General features: G+C 39.4%; 1 protein-coding gene across 7 annotated transcripts in view; it reads left to right on the top strand.

Moving 5' to 3' along the window:
- GAREM1 (GRB2 associated regulator of MAPK1 subtype 1) overlaps window positions 1–22,850 on the top strand; it is a 211,038-nt gene that overhangs the window by 57,898 nt on the left and 130,290 nt on the right. For all 7 annotated transcript variants that reach the window (XR_010407270.1, XR_010407269.1, XM_064577773.1 and 4 more), the window contains exon 2: window positions 15,087–15,227. Coding sequence is in view for 5 of the 7 variants with exons in the window: in XM_064577773.1 (XP_064433843.1) it covers window positions 15,087–15,227 (141 nt within the window). In the remaining 2 variants the exon portion in view is untranslated. The remainder of the gene's footprint in view (window positions 1–15,086; window positions 15,228–22,850) is intronic.

Here is a 22,850-nt window from a genome sequence, read left to right on the forward strand (position 1 = left end):
CAGAGGGAGAAGCAGGCTCCCTGCTGAGCAAGGAGCCCAATGCGGGGCTGGGTCCCAGGACCCTGGGATCATGACCTGAGCCGAAAGCAGACCCTTAACCGACTGAGCCACCCAGGAATCCTGAATCATTTTTAAATGTGATTCTTTAGTATTTTATGTTTTTTTAATTTGTCACATAATAAAGTTCAAGGGGATCTAGATTGAATTTGAAACTAAAAATAACAATGAAAATCCCATAAGTTGACCTGTGGCTCAGTTTATCCTCTTGACATAAAATTGTTGGCTTTAACATAACATTTACACCTGTTGAATATCACCCCTTTATTTTATTGAAGTAGCAGTGAAGCGTAAAGTGCAAATCATTGCACATTATATTTTCTTATTGGACAAAAAAACCTGTAGTATGTACCTGAGTCAGGCTAATAAGGGAGAGGACACTATTGAAGAAGAGAATAAAACCGAAGTCCTATTTTTCATGAGCCTTTTATCTACAGGGTACTAATCCTGAGTTCTTTATATTTATTCTCATTCAATCATTTCAACTTACGTACAGTATTATTACTATCATTGTTAATGTGAGAACACCCCGGCTCAAAGATTAAGTAGTTTGCTCGTGGTCATGTAGTCAATAAATACTAGAACCACAGTTACCTAAATCTGGCTCCAAACTATAGGTTATTTCTGAGATTTCACACTGCCTCCCACCTAACTTTCGGAGTCATTATATATTCATTTGAAGAAGTGGAAACAGAGAGCCTGGGGGCAGGAATGGGAGAGCCTAGAAATGTGTCTGGTGATTTGACCTTTGCCCTCTGTCAGGTAGCTTGATGTCTGGGAAGAGCCTGAAACAAGGCCTGCCTGCTCTCTGGTTCTCTCAGTCCTCCTGGTCTGAGGGCCTTATTTGGTGGGCATACCTCCTCCTCACACAGTGTGAGAAGTACATACCTCACACCAACCAAATGCATCATCTTGCACACTGCCCAACACTGGAGGGCACGTTGGATGTGTCAGATTCATTGAGAGAGGAATGTCTATTACCATCCTTTATGGATGGCCAAAGAGTGATTTTCTTGTGTCAGCTTTCCGATGTAAATCTGAGTCCCCTTCCTCCACCTGCCAGAAATGTGATTCCATGGTATTTGCCAGGCACCGTGCTAGGCTTTGTATATTTTAAATGTTTGTAGAAATACCGATAGTACAATTGCTCACCTGTTTTTCCAAAAACCACTTGGCAAAGAATTCTTATCTTTTAAATATTAGGTTCAGTTCACTATTTCAGAGCATAACATTTCAGATTTGACTTAAGTAGGCATACTTCTGTTTCATACAGCAGGGATCTATTATTATTCCTGGTCAGTCTGCTGACAAAGGAGTCTGTTGTCCAAGGGTTCATTTGAAAAGAGGTAATAATATATCCCTGATCTCGCTCTCTCTCATTTTAAACATCTTTCTCTTTTGTTCCATGCATTCCTTTTTGCTTAGATTTCACTGTGAAGTTCTTTGACGACATTACCATTTAGTACTGTGTCTAAATTAATCTCTAGTTCCTTTTCTTCTTGTTGGGATTTCACAGTAAACCATAAAATGTAAAAATACAACAATCCTTTCACATGCTTAGAACCCAAGACTACAGTCCTTGGGCCTTTGAATAGAATATTCATCTAAAGAGGGGATCTTAGGCAATGTAGATTTCTGGGTGTTTGTTTAGGGTAGGAAGAGATCAATAGGAGATACTGAAAAAATAGCCTTTTCTAAATACTCTTTCCTTGAAGTGTTTACGTGTTAACTAAGATCTGAGTGCTTGATTTATACTTAGATGTATTTGATGTGAATGCTCACCAATTTCTACCCAAGATTGTTCATTCATAAAGCATTTATTGTACACCTGGTCTATGCCCAGCAGTCCTCTGGAATGCAAACATCTAGTTGGGGAGACAAGAAGGTCCCTTAGTCGTTCCATGCATAGCATTCAGGTGAAGATAGATGCTATGGGGATTTATTTATTTTTTTAAAATAAACAAACTCTGGCCAGTTTTATTAAAGAAAAATTTTGTGTGATTTACTTCTCACCAGTCTGTTCTGGCAGGCTTCTAATGATAACTGAATCACATGCTGTGCCCAATTCAGTATTATTGCCACTGTAGTGATCCCCATCAGTTTTGGCCAACATGGCGTAGTATTCTATTTCAGATGTCCTAAAGGCTGCGCAGTTGTTCGCGAGGATGACCAGTTGCACTTTGCCGCATCTGATCATTTTCACAGTCTGCTTGTATCCCAGCGTGTACTTTCCACTGTTCATGACATGCTGGAGCCTAGAGTTGATGTGGCCACCACCATCTTCCTGCCTTAGGTTCAGGAGGGCGCCCACTGAGAGCAGCCGCCAAGATGGCCGGGAGCGAGAGAAGAAAGAGCTGCTGTGGGGATTTAAGGACTTCCTTAGCATCTGTTTTATCTTTCTAAACTTTTGATACTTTTAGTTAGTAAAGGAACTGGAAACCACTTTTAGATTAGGCAACCTGCTATGACAGCACATATTTGTTTTAACTTAATCAGAATAGTTTCCAAAAATAAAAATATCCCGGAGGCTTCAAAGGGAAGAAAACCTCCCTGATTGAGTTGGCATATTATTATAGATTCTGCTTCAAAGAATTAAGCTGCTTTCTTTTACATTCTTACACATTTTCAGAATACAGGCAGCTACTAAGCATGGATACTAGAGTTGCTGTGCTGCCGGATCATAGCCAAAGTGAGATACAAGAGGGAGGAATGGAGAGTTAGTTCCTGGATCTTTATTCTTAGTAATCGTCAAATGGATGCATAACTGGAAGGCTGTGGAGTGACTTCCTTTCTATGGTACCCTGCCCGTGGTACCGCTGAGGTACTTCCTGCTGACATTACTTCTCCTATTGATGGTAAATTCTAGGAAAGTTGTTTCATCTGCATTCCTCATAACGTTTTTTGGCCATTAATCTAAATACATTGTTTTTCTGTCTGCATTAGGGATACTTGATATCACCCCATCTAGAGCCATGAGCCTGATTTGGTTTCATAAATAATTTAGAGCCAAAGCTCATCGTATATGTTAATTTAACCATACAAATGTGAGCTAGCATATAACTCCTACCTGTAATTAGATACAAATGAAGAGTTCTATTAAATGCGTGATAATATTTTTAGTGACTTTTTGAGTAATATTCTGGTCTTTATGAAGTAGACTTGGGATGGTTATATAGCTACGTTGTGGTACAATCACAGACTATTTGGGAAGCTTGAAATAAATTACCAGAAGCATAATATTGAGGAATGCTAGTCCTCTAAATTTTGTGGCATTATTTTGAAGTAAAAAAAAAAAAAAAAAATAGATACCAGACATTGCTCAGATTTTAAAACCAGGAGCCAGGCTTAGACAGTACTTCCTTACATAGGCACCTTTAATACTATTGGTTTTTTTAAAAAAAATAAAAAATTCTTTTCCGTTTTGAACCTAGTTCATATATTTTGATTGAATAATGCAGGCACCACAATTCTTACTTTATTCTAATATTCCTGTATCATGTTAGCCTTGAGTTTGGTTTGAAGTTACGGAGACCTAAAGGCAAAGACCACAGGTTGGCATGTTCCCCAAGATGGCAAAGACCAGGTTTCTTTTCAGTTGTTGCTGTGTCTTGGACTCAGTTCTGGTCCTAAGTTCCCCTCAGAGTCCAAGATGGTCACTACCATTCCACCTCCAATAATCACATCCACATTCCATCTGTCAGGAAGAATAAAGATGGAAAAGAAGGGCACATCCTCTCCCAAACATACATCTTGGTTGCCACTTATGTTCAGTGTTGTGCTGGAGACTCTAGCGAGGGGCATTAAGGCAAGAAAAACAAAAAAAAATATGGCATCCAGACTGGAGAGGAAGAAGTAAACTATTTCTATTTGCAGATGACATGAACTTGTATATAGAAAATCCTAAGGAATCTACAAAAAACAAGCCAAAACTGTTAAACTAATGAACAAGTTCAGTAAAATTTCAGGTTATGAAAGATCAATATATAGAAATCAGTTGTGCTTCTCTACACTAGCAATGAACACTCCAAAAATGAGATTTAAAAACAGTTCTATTTGTAATGCCATCAAAAGGAATAAAATGCTTCGGAATAAATTTAACAAAAGAAGTACAAGCCTTGCACACTGAAAACTACAAAACCTCATTGAAATAAAGATCTAAATAAATGCAAAGACATTCCATGTTCATGGATCAGAAGAGTTAATATTGTTAAGATGACAGTCCTCCCCAAATTGATATATAGGTTGATCACAGTCACTGTCATTGAAATATCCTAGCTTGCTCTTTGTGGGGCAAAAATTGACAGGCTGATCCATAAAACTCATATGGAAATGCAGGAGACCCAGAAAAACCACAACAATCTTGAAGAACAAAGTTGGAAGACTCACATTCCCAATTTCAAAACTTACTACAAAGCTACAGTAATTAAGACATTGTGGTACTGGCATAAGGATAGAAACATCCATACACTTAAGGTGAAATAAACCCTTACATTTGAAATAAATCCTTACACTTACTGTCAGTTGGCTTTTGACAAAGAGGCAAGACAATTCACCTGGTGCTCAGACAATTGGATATCCACATTCAAAGGAATGAATCTGGACCCCTACTCACAACATGCACAAAAATTAACTGAAAATGGGTCACAAACCGAAATGTAAGAACTAGAAACTATAAAATGTAGACACAAATCTTCGTGATGCTAGGTTAGGCAACAGTTTTTCACATGTGACACCAAAAACACAAATGACAAAAGAAAAAATAAATTTGGCTTCAAAATTTAAAAATTTTGTGGTTCAAAGGACACTATCAAGAAAGTGGAAAGACAGTCCCTGTAATGAGAGAAAATGTTTACAAATCATATATCTGATAAGAGACTTGCATTCAGAATATACAGAAAACTGTTACAACTCAACAATAAAGACAAATAACCAAATTTAACTGGGCAAAGGATCTGAATAAACATTTCTCCAAAAAAGATAATAGGAATGGCCAATAAGCACATGGAAAGAGGCTCAACATCACTCATCATTTGGTAACTACAAATCAGAACCACAGTGAGGCATCACACCCATTACTTTAACTATAACTAAAAAGATGGATATTAACAAGTGTTGGAGAGGATGTGGAAAAATTGGAACCCTCGTTCATTGCTGGTGGGAATGTAAAATGGTGGCAGCCAATTTGAAAACGATCTGGGAGTTCTCAAAAAGTTAAATGTAGAGTTACCATGTGACCTAGTAGTTCCACTCCTAGGTATTTTTCCAAGAGAAATGAAAACAAATGTCCCCAGAAAAACTTGTACACACATGTCCATATCAGCAGCATGCTATAGCTATCAAAACTGTAAACAGTCCAAATGTCCATCCTCAGATGAATGGGTAAATAAAACATGGTATAATAGCTATACACTGAAATATTATTTGGCCAAAAGGGAATGAAGTGCTGATCCACACTACAACATAGATGAATCTTGAAAACATTACGCTAAGAAGCTGGACACAAAAGGTCACATATTTTATAATTCCATTTATATGAAATGTCCAGAATGGGCAAATTTATAGACACAGGGATTAGATTAGTGGTTGCCTCAGGCTGGGGTGAGAAGTAGGGTGAGGACTGTTAATGGGTATGAGGTTTCTTTGGGATGATAGAAATGTTCCATAATTAGACTGTAATGTTTGCACAGGTCTGTGACTATACCAACTATTGAATTGTAAATTTCAATCAGGAATTTTCTGGTATATGAAAGATATTTTTAAAAAAGTAAATCTTGGAGGTGGCACATACTACTATATTCTGTTGGCTATAACTTAGTTACACTGTTACACCTTCTTGGGGGTAGGAATAGTGAAGGTGGGAACAGTGTTCTGTATTCTGGGCAGCCATGTGCTCAGCTAACATAAGGGGACTATGACTGAGGCCAAGGAGTGAGTGAGATATTGGTGTACATCTAGTAATTTCTGCCACCTTCTAGTTAAAGGTGAATCATAACAAAACTGCTGCAAGTTACTGTCATTAAGTCAACAGGCATTCTTGATGAAGAGCTTCCTATTAGTTTGAAATAATAACCTGGTTTTTAAAAAAGGTTTAAATACAAAGAGAGGTTTGAGAAAATAGAGTAGCCCTCATTCTTTATTGCAAAATAGAAGACAAAAAAAGAGGAACAAAACCTTTAATTTCATCTGATAGCTCAATGTGTCAATTTGTGGGGTCTCAACAGTGAAAAATGACCATGTCAAATAATCATGAGTGACGCTTTATTGATACCAGCTGGGTGTATGAGCCTGGTCTGGTGAGAAGACGAGAAAAGTCCCCGGCACCCAAGAATGTCACAGTCTGATTGGAGAAATATAATGTATATGCATAAAATGTTAAATAACAGGATAATTTATAGTTACTACAAAATGTAAAAAAGCAGACAGTAAATGCTATGCAAGTTTATTAGCCTGAGAAAATCCTGTGACCTGAGGTATCCGAGGACAATAAGAGTAATAATACTTTTGGAGAGCTCACTATGTGTCAGATGCTTTGGAAGCACCTGCTAAATGTGATCTTGCGCCCTTCTCACACTAAGTGCAGGAATGGAGTCTCCTGGTGGATGGTGTCTCTCCAAGGCCCGTGCTCTTAATTGCCTCAGTTGTGCTCCGAACCCAGGCTGCACAATAGGACGCCCGAGGAGATTTCAGGACACTGCAGGTTTCTGGATCCCATTCTCAGAGATTCTGATTTCAGTGGTCTGGTGTGTGCCCTTACCCTCCCCACCACTGGAGGTTTTTTTTTTTTTTTACAAGTCCCCAGAGGATTACAGTGACTGTTCAGCCCAGGGTCGGAACCACTGTGTTCCTTGGGGCTGTAGGTTCCTCCCCTAACACATGAGGGATGATCCGCCCCTGAAGAAGGTAGGGCAGGACTGGAGACAGTAGATAACAGTCTCATTTTAGAAGTGGTTAGAACTGGACAGCAGCTAAGCTCAGGTAATGCTGTTTTCTACTGTTCCCACGCCCTTCCACCCACCGAGGCTTTTCTCTGTTCCACAAGATATGGCATAGTGATCACAGGGTGCCATCACCTAGAAATGGACTGTCCTGTTGAAGTGGGTGAAAGTAGAGATGCAGGTGAGCATATCGCTGGAGGATCGCGCTAGTGCTCGGTATTTGGAGCAATGGAATGTTATAGGTGACTCTTAGGTTGCTAAAATTATTCACTGTGTCTGCCCAGAAGTAGGACATTTCATTTTCCTTTGCATTCATGGTGTCTGTGCCAGAAGCTCTATTTTTTGTTTACTCTACTTTTTGGGAAGCTCTTATCAAATGGTTTTAAGATGCCTTTATTTGATTGAAAGCCTGTCTGATCCTTCCTCTCCTGTCCTTCCCTTTCTTCTAATACTTCTACCATTAGACTAAAGGCAGTTTATTCTCTTCTTCCTAGAGCTTTCTTTTCCACTGGCAAAATTTTGGTTTGTTTTCAGTTTCCATTGATTTCAAAATTATGACCTGTGCTTTCGTGGTTTCCTATAACCACATCCTCCCTGACCACTTTATAATTTCTGTATCTTAATTAGTTGCTAATTAGTTCATTCTTTTAGGATTTTCCTCACCTTCTATTACTTCCTTTTTAGAACACCTTACTGCAGACAACATTTTAATTTCATGGTTTCATGATCACTCTTCAACGGTCTTAGAGCAATTTGCTATGACATCATTTCTTGCCCTCTTTTACCTCCCCACTCCCCATATCCTTTTTTTCTTTACCATGTCATTGGGATTGTAGTTCTTTGGGATAAAGAAATAGTATGGTAGTGCCATGTTCTCTTCTCACAGTAAATACACTGACACTGAGGATGCTAACTAAGTAGCATTTAATTATATCCCTCAGCTTATGGGATAAAATGTAACTAAAAGAACAAGGAAAGGAATTTTAAGTGGAAGCTACCTTGGCAAATACAAGCTTGTATTTATGAAGAGTACTTAGAAGGAATAGCCTCTGTAACAAAACCTTTGTGATCACTATAATCAGGAGGCTTTGCTGGTGTTGAAGATCATGCATATAGATATTTTAGTTAAGGGAGTCTACTGAAACAAAAAAGGAAAACTACAACACATCACTGGCATAATATCACATCGAAGCCTATTTCTCCCATCCCAGCTCAGTGGGTCGTGAGGGCACCGACAGGCAGTTGGTGCCACTGTGTATTGATCAAGGGATCCAGACTGTTGACAGCTGTGCTCTCTTCCTGAGAATCAGTACTCAGCCCTTGCCTGAGAACAGAGCAGAGAGGATGGTTTGTGGGCATTTTTCATGGGTAAGGACAGGAAGTGGGAAATGGCATTTCTGCTCCCTGAAGGTATTTTTTAAAAAATGGAGTGGGGAGAGGGGATTGGAAGAAGGTGGTCAGAAGGTACAAACTTCGAGTTAGAAGATAAATAGGTGCTAGGGATGTAATGTATGACATGATGACTACAGTTAACACTTGCTGTGTGATGTACAGGGAAGTTGTTGAGACAGCAGATCCTAAGAGTTCTCATCACAGGAAGAAATGTTTTTTTTCCTTTTATTGTATCTAAACCCAGTATGTGGTTGTTTCATGATATATGTAAGTCAAACCATCATGCTGGACACCTTAAACTTATACAGTGATATATATGTCAGTTATTTTTCAATAAAACTGAAAAAAAAGTCTTAAGTTGTAAGAGAAATGCAGTGGTTTGCTTATGTAACTGACTCAGTAGGGTTCCTGTGCACATGAAAAGGATTGTAGGATCAAGTAAACACATAATTAAAATTAAGCAACTCTATTAACAGTGAGGAAGTAAAATACAGTGTTGTCACTTGACCAGCTTTCCTTTTAACATTGGTAAAATAAAACAATGCACAACTGTTAAATTAGATTTGTAGTAAGTAGTAACAGATACCATAAAACTTACTCATTACTCATTGTTGATAGATTTAGTTACAACATTAGGAGCAGTTTGTATCCATAATAGATAAAAACAATGCCAAGGTTAGTAAATCTGATTCTCATTTACACATGTATTAACAAATCAGATTATTTCAGTGGGGCCTCATTAATCAGTCAACAAATACATGAAACAAATACATGGGTATCCACCATGGACACGGTTCTCCTAGTGGCCTGAGAAGAAACCAAACTAAATGGGGATACTTTAAAAAGAAAGATAATCAGCAATATGAGTTTATATATTTGCTATGCAAATTGGAAGACCAGGTATTCTGGAAGTTGAAGGGATTAAAAGTGCATGCCCTCTGTAGAGATATAGCCCAAATTGTTGACTGAACTTGTTACTCTGGTGTGAAATGCCAACGGGAAGAACAAAGAGACACAAAAGTGGAAAATCAAAAATACTTCAATATTTAATTGCCAAAATCACAACACAACTTGGAGAATCATGCATCTGTTCTTTGTGACATGAGGATAGCAAAAAGAAAAAAAAAAAACCGACTTGCGTATGTGTCTGTGTTATCTGGATTCAGCCCAACCTTAATAGAAAACTCATCAGCAGTAAGCTTGCAGGTTTAATATCAAAACGTTATAAATTGTCATCCAAGTACATCATACTTTATATTTAAAAATAAAAAAGCATTTAATAGAGATTTGGAGTCTACCGTGACAGACATACAACTATTTGAACTGATTGAGACACATCCTAAGCAACCCATATAAAAGGCAGTATAGTTATGCACTAATTCAGTATATCCAAATGTAATAAATTTAATTACAACTTAAAGCTAAAATAGTTACAAGCAGCATAAAAACATAAGATTCGATGGGGGAAACAATTCTAAATAAATGCAAACATTATTATGTTTGAATATTAAAAAAACAAAAAAAACCATGAGGCGGTGAGTCTGGGCAACTCCATTGCATTGCTGTGGATGCTAGTAAGACAAGGTAATTTAGAGAGGATCTTTTTTTTTTTCCTCCTAAGAGTTCATTTATTTGAGAGAGAGAGAGTATGCTCGAGAGAGTGTGAGCATGAGGGGGGGGGGGGCAGGCAGAAGGAGAAGCAGGTTCCCCACTCAGCAGAGAGCCCAACATGGGGCTCCATCCCAGGACTCCAGGATCATGACCTGAGCCACCCAGGTGCCCCAGTTTAGAGAGGATCTTATCTAACAGCATTTTTGGTCCTGAAGTATCTTTGTTTCTTAACCCTTATTACCATGATTCTCAAAATTGACCAATGTATAGACCAATTTCAAAAGGAAAAAAAAATGCCTGTAATCCCCACATTATTAAATTAGTTTTATTGTGTCATTTAAATATACATAAACATGGGCGCCTGGGTGGCTCAGACGTTAAGCGTCTGCCTTCGGCTCAGGTCATGGTCCCAGGGTCCTGGGATTGAGCCCTGCATCGGGCTCCCTGCACCGCAGGAGGCCTGCTTCTCCCTCTCCCACTCCCCCTGCTTGTGTTCCCTCTCTCGCTGTGTCTCTCTCTGTCAAATAAATAAAATCTTAAAAAATAAATAAATAAATATACATAAACATTAAAATATCAGTCTAAGCTCCTCCTGCTCTGAGCTCTTAAAGAAATTTATAAATTCAGCATAGAATATTAGCAAAACTACAAAATTGCTATAGTTCAAATGAAAAATATTAGGATTCATATGAGGAAGACGTTCATGAAGGTGGCATTTGAGCTGGTCTTTCAAGAATGAGTATAATGAGTAGTGAGTAAATAAGGATTGGGAGATAAGGCTCAGGCAAAGGAAAGAAAGTGAGGAGGCCCAGAGGAGTGACGCTGCTCCATGTGTGTGGCATGGGAAACAGGTCCTTTGGGCTCTAGCGTATGGTGTGGGGGGTATAGGTCTTATATTCTGTGGATAGATCATGAGGGCCTTGAGTATTGAGCCAAAGACTTAAGGCCTCATTCTGTATGAATGAGAACCACTGAAGGCAGATGTGAGTAAAAGAATAAGATGAGCCATGTTGTATTCTTGAGTTTTTATCCGCAGCAATATTTAAGTAAGTTGACAGTGAAGAATGGGGGATTGAAAACCCAGCCAAGAAGTCAGCTCTATGAGAGCAGGGACTTGGTTCAGGACTATATCGCCAGGTTCTAGAACATAGCTGGTCCTCCTTACATGTTTGTTGGATGAATGTAGGATGCCTGAGTGAATGGTAGGGGGACATCCAGGTAGAAAAGGGTAGAAGATAAAGTCTGGATGAGGAGCTCAGAATACAAGTTGGTAGCTGAGAGAATGGATGTGCAAGTTGTCCATAACTAAGTGAATCCCTGAGGGGTGTGTAAGATGGTAAAGGAGAGAGAAACGGTGAACAGGTTAAGGGTGGAACCTTGATTAACTCCTACAGTTACAGCTAATGTGGAAAAGGGGGGAAACCGTGAAGGTAACAAGGAGAGATCAAAAAGGTGCATCAGGAAATGACAGTAGCCCAGCAGCCAAACCAGCAGGATTTGTGTGTGTCCGGCTTACAAATTTTTGTTTTAAATTTCGAATTTGATTTTTTTTTAAGCAGACTTACTTTGAAGGATTCGTGGTTCTAATTTTCCTAGCGTTAAAAATGATTTTAACAAGTGTGTAAGACTTAATATTGAGGGGATCAAGGTCAAACCAGGCAAGGAAAGTATATCCCAGAAGCATGCTGGATCTGGGGAAATTTCAGGATGATATTAATGTATTTTGGAATTTAACACACATTTCTTTTAGACTTCTTGTTACTACATCTTTGAGCTAAATATATAAGTTTTAGCATGTTATATATAGTAGTTAAGCAACAGGATAATTATATCACAAAAATGTTTACTTTAGGGATTCATTTAATGTAGTGTCTCTGTTAGTGGCCTACCCTAGGACATTTTAAGTGATTATATTAAGTTTTATTTCTAGACAATTTTTGTGAAACTTCTTTTGCCTAAAGCAGGCACATGGTTCAGTTGTTTAAAAAAAATAAAAAAGACATAAGCTCAAAAACAGGCACTGGTTTCTTACTCCTTTATAGCTTTGAAAATCATTCCGAATCCTCTTGACAAGAGTGTTTACTACATCAGCTAGCAGTAGGACTTAACATTAAATTTTCATTTTGATTAACTTGACTGCAGTTGTTTCTTGGCTGCCTCTTTAGAGCCCGCTGCGGAATAAAATTAAAACAGTTTTATAATATAGCAGTTCAGTTGCAGAAAACGACATTTTTCTTTTTCCCTGAATGGTGGTGTGTTTTCTCTCTGAGTTTCCTCACATACACCCCGTGGCTCTGGTTTCTTCCTCTCTAATCCAGCTTTTATAGTATTGACAGATTAATTGTCCTAAAGCAGAGTTTCGGCCAGTCTCTCATCCCAAACCTTTCTCTGGCCTCCATTGCCAGAGAATTAGGACCAGCCCAAAAGCTATATATTCCTCTTGACATTTTCTTGATCTTCTCTTCCAAAGTCGCCATCTCCAGTCCAGATTCTTTATTCCTCTTGCCTAGCACTAGTCATGTCCTACCTTACATAAAATTACATGTGAACACATCTCACCAAGAGGATGTCAGCTTCTTAAATGCATGGGCCAAGCTCTCTTTTCATTTTCGCCCACTCCTCCATTGCTTGGTGCATGAAAGATCCTCCATAAATGTTTGCCAGTGTTCAGCATGGACACATTGATTATGTGCAGTTCTTTGTAGATCACTTATTCCTCAATAAAGCTGTTTTTAGAAAAAGCTAAACAAATAAGGAGATAAATGTTTGTTGGATAAATGAATGAAATATACCTTAAAATGACAACCTTGCAAATTTTTCTTCTTTCTCATATATGGTCCTCCTGATCTTCTTACCCTTTACTTTTCTTTTTTCCCATAGCACCTTTCACTTTCTAATGAATTCATATTTTAATTCCTCATTTTTGTTGCTGATACTCTCTCCCTCCTTCCTTGAATGAGACTTGGAGCTGAGGGTCAGTTTCTCTCTGTTTTGGATTATGGTTGGCAGTTTTCAAGGCAAAAGTCAGTGTGGTGTTGAAGAACAGGGGGAGATGTAGAGGGACCCCAAAGTCAGTTTCTGCTGTGCAGCTTTAGGCATGTTTCCTAACTGCCCTGAAGTCATTTCCTCACCTGTAAGAGGATAATATAAACTCAATTACAATGTTATAGAAGGATGGAATTCTAGGGACACCAAGTGTGCAGTAAATAAAATTAATCGCTGACGTTTCCTGATCCCTCCTAACATCATATGACGGAAACCTCCGCACTTCCCATCATTGTCACTGTGTTTCTTCATGGCTGCTCTGGGAAGCGAGTACTCTTGTTGCCCCATCTCACGGGGAGAAAGGAGGGTTTCTGCCCAAGACCGCATAGTGATGGGGGGCAGAGCTTTGACTAGACCAAATCTCTTGGACTTCATGGCTCATGCTTGTAACCCCTGCCTGCTTGTCTCTGTGCCCTTCACACCCTCCTACCTCCTGGTGGGGAGCCTCAGGGGAGGCCAGATGATTTCGCCTTTGGAGTAGCCCTTCCAGATCTTTCTTTCCGTTCCAACATGCTTGAGGGGGGTGCAGAGCACTCGTAAGTACCAGCAGCCTCCTCGGGAGGACTTTATGAACCTGGTCTCCCAAAGTGTGAGGGCAGGGGAGTCTGGTTTTGGAAGTTCCTCCTGGGGAGTTGGACCTCTCATTCCTGCTAGGATACCTCTGCTTCCAGATCTGCTGCTTTTTCTCCCATCCCCCTCATCCCCACTCCCCATCTGTGTCTCCTGCGACCAAGATGAAGTATTCTTGCATTAAGACTGTTTTCAAGATTGGGGCCTTACTGGATTGGAAACAGATCTGATGGCTTATGAATGTGATAACCAAATTGATCATTACAGCCTCCTCGACTTCTTTTGTATTGTAAAAGTACTGAAACTTTTTTAAGTGAACTGTGAATAAAACACCCAGTTAAATCACTGACTCATTTGGTTATTGCAGTATAATCAACATCAGAAATAAGAAAGGCTGTTTTCTGTATAAAGAAATTAGCCTTTTCGGGTATTATCTGAGCATTGAAACGACTAAACCAGGATTAATGAGATGGGTCATTTCAGCATCTAAAAAAATGTCTTTAAGTTTCAGGGGATGGATTTCTTTTTTGAAATAATTTACTTGTCATTGGTTCAGATGTTAAAAATGTACCTCAGAAAATATCAAAATGAAAAAAATAATTTCATTTGCATGCTCTAAAGCTTCATTATTTTTAATTGGGAAATTTGGTAGGGGGCCAGAAAGAACTGGCAAAACATACAAAATTTAAAAGATACTGGCATTTAATTTCAAGTACTGTTTCAACAGAGAGGTTTATCATATATTTTTGGTAGTTGTATTTTAGTGATTAAGAGCGTAAGCCTTGGGGGCACCTGGGTGGCTCAGTTGGTTAAGCGACTGCCTTCGGCTCAGGTCATGATCCTGGAGTCCCGGGATCGAGTCCCGCATCGGGCTCCCTGCTTGGCAGGGAGTCTGCTTCTCCCTCTGACCCTCCTCCCTCTCATGCTCTCTGTCTCTCATTCTCTCTGTCTCAAATAAATAAATAAAATCTTTAAAAAAAAAAAAAAGCGTAAGCCTTGGAATCAGTCTGACTTGGGCCTGAATCCTCACTTTCCTGCTTATTAAATCTGTGAGCTCAGACATACCACTTAACATTCTGAACCTTGATTCTTCCCACCTGTAACAAAGGAACAATACCTACCTCGTAATATTATTGCATCATATGAAATAATACATGCAGAGCATCTAGGTAGTACTAACATATTGTTGGCACTTAATAAATGTTTTATTATCCTTGAGTACAATCATTGAGATAAAATGAGGTTTTGAAAATATCTTCGCAGATAAGTGGGAAACATTTTTAGGGAATCCTGTGTGCAGTTGTCAGCTTGTTGTAGAATGCCTTTTTAGTGCTAATTCGGAAGCAAGCTTATGTCATCTTGGGATGAACTATCAATTTCTGCATTAGTGAAGTCTTAACTATTGAAATCTTACTGCAGAGTATGGAGCAAACAGATGCTAATTCTAAGTTTCTTACACTAAATTATCTTTTCCAGGAGAATGCATAGAAGGGCTGCGGGAAAACGAATACCTTCTGATTCATTCCTGCCGTCAGTGGACCACCATCACTGCCCACAGCCTGGAGGAGGGACACTACGTCATTGGGCCAAAGATAGAGATTCCAGTACATTATGCAGGTACAACTCCCCTCAAGGGGCAAGAAAGGCAGAATGTGCAAATTTTTTCCTCCTGAATGAAAAAATAAGACTTGTCTATAAACTAGAGTATGATGACTTAGAAAAAAAAGAATCAAACACGTTTTTGTGGTTATTCTGTCAGTGAAAGCTCAGTGTCATTTTGTTGTAGGTAATTTCTAATTAATGCATGTAGTTGCATGTGGATTCTTATCAGATATTTATAAAATGAACACTTTACAAACACAGAGAGTGTCTCTGTTGTCTTGGGATGGCAATCAGTATCTGAGCTGCAGTGTCTGAATAACCCTGGGCACCACATGGATGTTGCTTTTGGGAATGGCTTTACAAGATGCCATTTTGCATATGAGCATTGTGGTCTGGCTTTAAAAATAACGGATTGGAAGCTCAGATACCTGGCCGTGTTTGCAGCAAGGCACTTGGAATACAGGTAACTGTGATGCCCTCACTGCTTTCATTATTAAATCAGGGTGAGAGCGGCCATTTCACCTCACTTTGAACGCCATTCAGTTCAACAGTGCCACTGAGCCAACTTTTACTGAGTATGTCCTATGTGTCAGCGCTGTCGAGGAGTTCAGGATAACATCTAGTGGCTTGAATACAGTTTCAGTAGTGCTGGCTTATAAACGCAGTATAAAAAAAACCAAACATGTTATCCTATATTTGTATCTGTGGCTTATAGATCATTATGTAAAGGATCTTGATTTTTTTTTTCTCTGTAATTATTCTTATTAAAAAAAAATTATAAGAAAGAATTTCTCTAGCCTGAAACTTTGTCCCCTAGAATTATATATGCTGACCATAGGAGTCACGTTCATGGAGAAAGGAGGAACGTATAGATGCAGAAAGTATTAAAACTGACGACTGTTGGATTGGGAATCAGGCCAAAGGGGCCAGAGAACAAGACAAACCTTCTGGCCTGCCCAGTCTCTCCTGTCAGGGGGTCCCATGACAGGTGAGATTTATGCTCTTTTTAGGAGGCCCAAACTGCCAGCACCTGTCTTTTGTGGAAAACTGTAAAGGAAGGTATAAGATTGTGCTTCATCATATACGCAGTTTTACCGGACGTACCGTGTTCTTCTCGTAGTAGATTGAGTTTTTGGTCTTTCCCCTGACCCCACTATGAATAGCTTATCAATGCGGTCTTTGGTCCTTAGCTTAAATCTCCTTAGAGACTCCAAACTGCCACCAGACTCACTGGCTTATTTCTCAAAACCCCTGGGGCTGGTTCTAGTCTGCTTCTCTACACTTCCCTTTTCTACTCTGGAGAGCGAACCTTCCATCTAGCTAGATGGGTTGCCTGGCTGTTGGCTGGACATACTGGCTACTTTTCCGTTTACGCCATTCCCAGGCCAGAGTGGCCTTCCTCAGCCTTGCTCTTATCAGGGCCTGTCCTTGCATCAGGATGGTGCGGGCATCCCTGCTATGCCCGTGGAGTCTCCATGGGTATTTATGGTGTCTCACATTCATTTGGCACAGGCCCCAGTCTTCATTCAGTTACCTTTTCCCAGGTAGACACATAACTTCACTTGTTATGTACATTCCTCAACAAGTGAGTCCAATTCTTTTTTATTTTAACTTTAAAAAAAATTTTAATTCTCTCATGGTTAATATACAGTGTTATGTGAGTTTCAGGTGTACAATACAGTGACTCAACAATTCCATGTATTACTCAGTGCTCATCATGATAAGTGTACTCTTCATCCCCTTCAGCTGTTTCACCCATCCTCCCACCCACCTCTCCTCTGGTAACTGCCCATCTGCTTGTTCTCTATAGTTAAGACAGTGAGACCAATTCTCAAAAACCTTTGAATCCTCTGGGTCTATACACAAAAGATAGAATTCTTTATTGCTGTAGATTCTTGATCTAGGGAACTCGAACTTGGCTATACATTGGAATGTCCTAGAGAGCTTTAAAAATGACCAGTGCCCAGATTCCATCTCTAGAAGTTCTGCTGTACCTAGTCTTGAGTGTGGGCTGGGCATCAGGATTTTAAATTATATAGTTAAATTATGCAGCCAGGGCTGGGACCCACTGTCCTGGGATGCATATTCACAGTGTCAGAAGAAAAGATTTCCTGAAGAATTTGTGTTTTATTGTCTTGAACATTTTTTTTTTTTTATTAGCAGCCATTCAGCTTCCACTAGGAAGAAAGATACGGTATGTTCAACAGCTTACTCTTTATCTATAACGAAAGTGATGGTACACTTAACTGGGAAACCGGGCCCCAGAGGGGAGGTGGGTGGGGGGATGGGTTAAACAAGTGATGAGGATTAAGGAGTACACTTGTCATGATGAGCACTGGGTGATGTATTGAAGTGTTGAATCACTAGATTGTATATCTGAAACTAATATAATGCTGTATGTTAACTATACTGAAATTAAAATAAAAAATTAAAAAGAAAAGAAAGTGATACTTTTTTTAAATGAAAATTTGAGGTCCCAAGACTAAAAGGAAATGTTGGCTCTAAGATCATACCGCCTCACATGAAAGGAAAGAAAATATCTTAAAGGGAAAAAAACCTTGAAATAGGACTGTCTTAGTTCAGGCTGCTATAACAAATACCGTAGATGGGGGAGATTATAAACAGTTCATCTCACACAGTTCTGGAGGCAGGAAGGATCCAGGGTCTGGTGAGGCTGGCTGCCTGGTTTGCAGGTGGTGGTCTTCTCGCTCCGTGCTCACTTGGTGGAGCGAGAATTCCACCTTCTCTCTCCTGCCTCTTCTGATAAGGGCACTAATCCCATTCCTGAGGATTACTTTGTGATGACTAGGACATTGAAAGGAGGAGTGGTCCTTCTCTAAACCCCCCCACCCCATCCTTGTTGCAGCTATTGATTTCTGTCTGATTCAGTGTTTACCATGAAGGTGGCAGAACAGCCCATTTCTAACCAGAGTCCACTGTTAGTTCCTTCCTTTGTCTTTGTACGGCATGGAGAGCTTTTCCTTCTCTCCCATTTATTTATTTACTTACCTATTATGGAATTATGGATTGTTACGTCATTCTATTCCTGTCCTTATTTATTTGGATGTTCAGATTGTCCCAGACTTAGCCATTTGGGTCCAGCTGGCCCATGTATCTCTGTGACATGCCCCCCTTCATTTTTCCAAGCAACTCCTTCTTTTCTGGCAGAGGTAGCAACCATTCTTTCCTTCAGGGCCCCTGCATTGTCCTGCTCCAGGCAACGCTCCTCACTCTGTAAATAGTGTCCCTTGGAGTTGTGGAGTACACAGCCTGGGCAGCAGTATGCCGCTCTATTCATGTGTATTCCGGCATATAAGAAAACTCAGCATTTTTAGGAAATTACAATTCAGAGCACCTTTCCCATATTCTTCATCAGAAATTTTCATGAAATTCCTCATGTGAAAAGAAATAATTTCATAAAACTTTGAGAAAAGATAAATATGACTTGAACTTCTTCTGAGAGCCATGCTCTGATATGGTGGTAATAAGAGTTGCCTTATTCTGAATTCTGAAATTATTATATGTGCTTTGGGAAAAAAAGAAAGATCTTCCCTCATTCTGGCAAAATAAGTTTTTCATTTTGGATAAGAAAGAGTTTTCTTGGTATAACAAACAATTGATTCCGAGAGAGAGAATGTGTTCAGTCAGCATCACATATTTTGCTAACAGTGGAGAAACTGCTCAAGAAAAATTGGCATAGTGTTGAGAAAAGCGATGGCTGCTTTCACACAAGTTTTACTCAGAAGGCATCACAAATAAATTGTATCTAAACTTTCTAACTTTTCACTGCACCAAAAGGGCAAAGATTTCCTAAGGAACATACAATGAAGAACTCAGAATGTTTCTACATTCTGCATACTCAGACCATGTAAATTACTGCTTGGCACTTCATCAGAGACTGTTGCTCATTCACCCGGCATGCATTCCTCCCACTACACCCCCCACCCCCCTCCCCATCTTTCCTGCTGACGTACTAAACCAAAAACCAAATCTATTTAAAAAAATTTTTTTTAAATCTGAGTGCGACTTCATTATAGCCAAGATTTTCTAAAGATGAATGATTTTCACTTTACAATTCACGTTTCTGCTCATCAGATTCCTTTGTCCCTGCAGCTCCGAGGGGTCCATCAGGCAGACATAAGGTGGTTACTGTGGAAGCTCCTACCTCGGGATTCCTTATTTATGCCGACCCCTTCTAGGGCATTCAACCAAATTCAGTACTCACAATTTGACTTTTTTTTTTCCCTTTAAAACTAATATAAACTTCAGGCTTCCCCAAAACCTGGATATGCATGCCATTGCCTCTGGAATTTCATTTACCTTCCTACGCTCTGCGTTCCCAATCTATGGAAAGGAGATTTAATTAGGCGATGTCATGAAGATACTTTGTGATCTAACTTACGTCAGTGACTCAACGCCGTGCCCAGCACGTAATTGAGCACTAATCAGTGTTACCTCCTCCTTATCACCTCTCATGAGAGCCATCCCCAAATAGCTGTCTATAAAGACAAAGCTTAGAGAAACCAAATGGATCAGAATGGGATGTATCTGTATGTCTCGGCCCCCCCCCCCCATTTGAGAAGTAGTGGGATTCTGACTGGGTTTATGAAAATCTAAATCATCTGATGGAACGCTTGCTGTCATCATGGGTGAACAGATTGCTACTGGAACATAAGCATCAAAGAGAAACGTCAGCCACGTTTGGCTTCTATTTTTAAATTCTCATCCTCCTGCAAATCCGGTGAATCTATAACAAGCAAAAATGATCTCAGTACTTCCTTACTAGCTACAGTATGTACAGAAATAAGTTACACTGGAGCACAAGGTTAGTAGAAGATTTGCTTATGAAGTCTGCAGGGCTCTTACTCAGCGAGCACCTGGATTTCTGTTGGCAGTCGCCTGTTTTTAAAAATGTGGGTGTGCAGTCTGTCTCTCAGGCAAAATTATAGTAATGTGGTATCTACATAACCTTGAAGTGTAATTACTGAACAAAAGGAAATGTTGAAACAAGCTAATTTTATTCTCCTGGGTTGCAAGTTTAATTAGCATGAATCATCCGTTTACAAAAGTAACTACTAGCATTGAACAACACTTTGTGTACTTTCTGTATTACATGAGATAAAGCCTATGTGTTATAAATGGAAATAGTCAGACTTTCTTTCAAAAAGGCCTACAGACTAACAGAGTATGCCAAGGAACATTATCCCAGCCAATTTTGCCAGTGATAAATATTAGATACTTAAGAAATAACCACTTTTCATAATTGAATCTTTAGGTCACAGTTAGCATAAATCACTAAAGTTTATTTAGTGCAAACTATTATCTAGACACTTTGTTAACTCAGCATTTTACTTTCATTTCTTCATGTAACTTTCACAACAAACCCAGGAAGTGGGTTCTGTTATTACCTGCATTTTTCATAGGTACAAATTGAAGTTCAAAGATGTTAAGGGTCTTGTAATATTACACAGCTAGGAAGTGTGATTTGAACCCAGGATATATGGCTCCAGAGCCTGCTTCCCTCACTGCTATTGCCTGGAAAGTGCTAGAAGGCACTGTCCACACATAAGACGTTCTAACCATTGTACAGAAGAGAGCGCTATTAGAATTAGCCAGTTAGGTGAAGAACGCTCTTTCACTTTCCTCTCCTTTCACACAGAGCTCACCGCTTGTATTCTGACTCTAGGGGAAAATTAAGTAAATATATATTTATCTTGACCTTTTCCAGATTTGTAAGTCATCTGCAGACAGGTAACATTCCCATCTCTGAATAAATTACCAGGAAGAAGCAAAGGCAGAAGAGCTTCCCGGGGAGCTCCTTGGACTTGGAGAGGGCAATGCGTGGGAGCCTGCTGGGAGCAGGGAGGTTGAGGCCTGGAGAAAGCATGTTGTGTGGAGAAGGAAACTGTCCATCTCTAGAGGGGTGCTGTCAGTGAATAAAAGCAAGGCAATTAGGTAACAAAAGGCGGTAAAAATGAGTGGAAGAGCAAGCAAGGAGCAACTACTCTTTATCAAGAGGTATTAACAAGAAGCCAAGAGAGAGGGCATAAGAGCCAAAAGTTTCTAATACTCACTTTTAAGAATAATGAATTCTGAAGAATCTAGGCTAGGAGGAATGATTCAGAAGAGAAGAGAGGGGGAGACTATTTAAGTAATATAATAGCCCAGTGTCTGGGAAATTGTCCTTGTCATTTTTTTTCTTCCTTGAAAGGTATTTGTTCTCTCTTTTGCTCCTCTCTTTCCCTCCACTTCTTTACTTCATGAAGTCATTGTTGTAGCTGTTACTAACATAGATTTATTGTCAGAGCTTAGGTGGATGTTCTCTTTGGGCAATTACCCTGACACTTGAACTCAAAGCAAGGATAAAGAAATCATGTAAGCATCTACCTTTGAGAGAAAGGATGACTCAAGGACTGTCACCAACCTCTGGAGTAGCTTTCTAGTCTCACTTCTCAATGCTTAAGAACAATAACCCCAGGAAATGTGAGTATGAATGATACTCATGAGGAGATGATTTTAGGGAATTATTTTGATTTTGTTAGGGGTGATACCAGTTTTATAGTTATGAGGAAGATATCATTGTTTTTTAGAGGTACATACTGAATTACTTAGGGGGAAATGTGATTATAATTTACAAAATACTTCAGCTAAAACAAACATAAAAATAGATGAATATAAGACAAGCTGTTAAAATTGTTCAGTTTTGGTGAAGAGTAAATACGGTATTCATTACCCCAATTTTCTATGTTTGAAAATGTTTGTAATAAAAAGCACTGTGACTTGCCAACCATTAGCAAAGTTAATTGTAATATAAAACTCTTAAGTGGTTTTCCCACCAAAACACTCTGCCTCAATCCTTGAGTCTTATTTGTAGTCTTCGGTAATGGTTTTGTTCTGGTGTTGAGTGCTTGTGGAAGCAGCCCAGTTAAAGGTGAACTTGGGAAGAAATGATTCCATTTTCACAGTATGGTAGCACCATCCAACTCATGGCTTCCCAAGGAGACTTGATTGCTCTCAGCAGGGACCAGTTTCCAGGGAGTGCCCAAGTTGGTGGTGGTGATTTAAGTAAAAGGGTTAACGGGGTGTGTGTAAGATTTGGGGAAGAAAAGGAAACATTTTTTTATGAGTTTCTTCTTAAAATAAGAGCCTTACAGGAGATAGGGAAAGGGGAAATGTGTGAGCAAATTCAGTGGAGAGCTATTTGGTGTCATACCGTGTGGCTGCTCTTGATCTATAAAGCTAGTAAAAGGACTTTAATAAAACCTTGAGAATCCCTTGATTGCTATTTTCACATTTCAGCCTGTTTACGCTCCTTGTAAATCATACACTGACTCTGCAAGTAGAAAATCTAGGATCAAAAAACAAAACAAAAAAAACCCCCAGGCACAAAACTGGGATGGTGTTTGGGGTTTAAAACTCCTGGGCTGCTCTTTTCTGGACCTTTCCTTCTTGTATGTTGGTATTGCACGGAAAGTTGGTACTTGAATGGGATACCTCCAGTTCAAGTATAATTTAACCTATGAGATAATGCGATTAACATCAGGTGGAAAGTTTGAACAAGTTGCCTGAAACCACACTGTTAATGGAGTGTTTATAGCATGGGCGGGGATGGGCTTGTCTCACTTCATAATTTGATTT

Source organism: Mirounga angustirostris, unplaced genomic scaffold, assembly GCF_029215605.1.
Source record: "Mirounga angustirostris isolate CCGP_5_RB_7025 unplaced genomic scaffold, mMirAng1.0.hap1 SCAF_14, whole genome shotgun sequence".
In the NCBI taxonomy this organism is placed as follows: Eukaryota; Metazoa; Chordata; class Mammalia; order Carnivora; family Phocidae; genus Mirounga; species Mirounga angustirostris.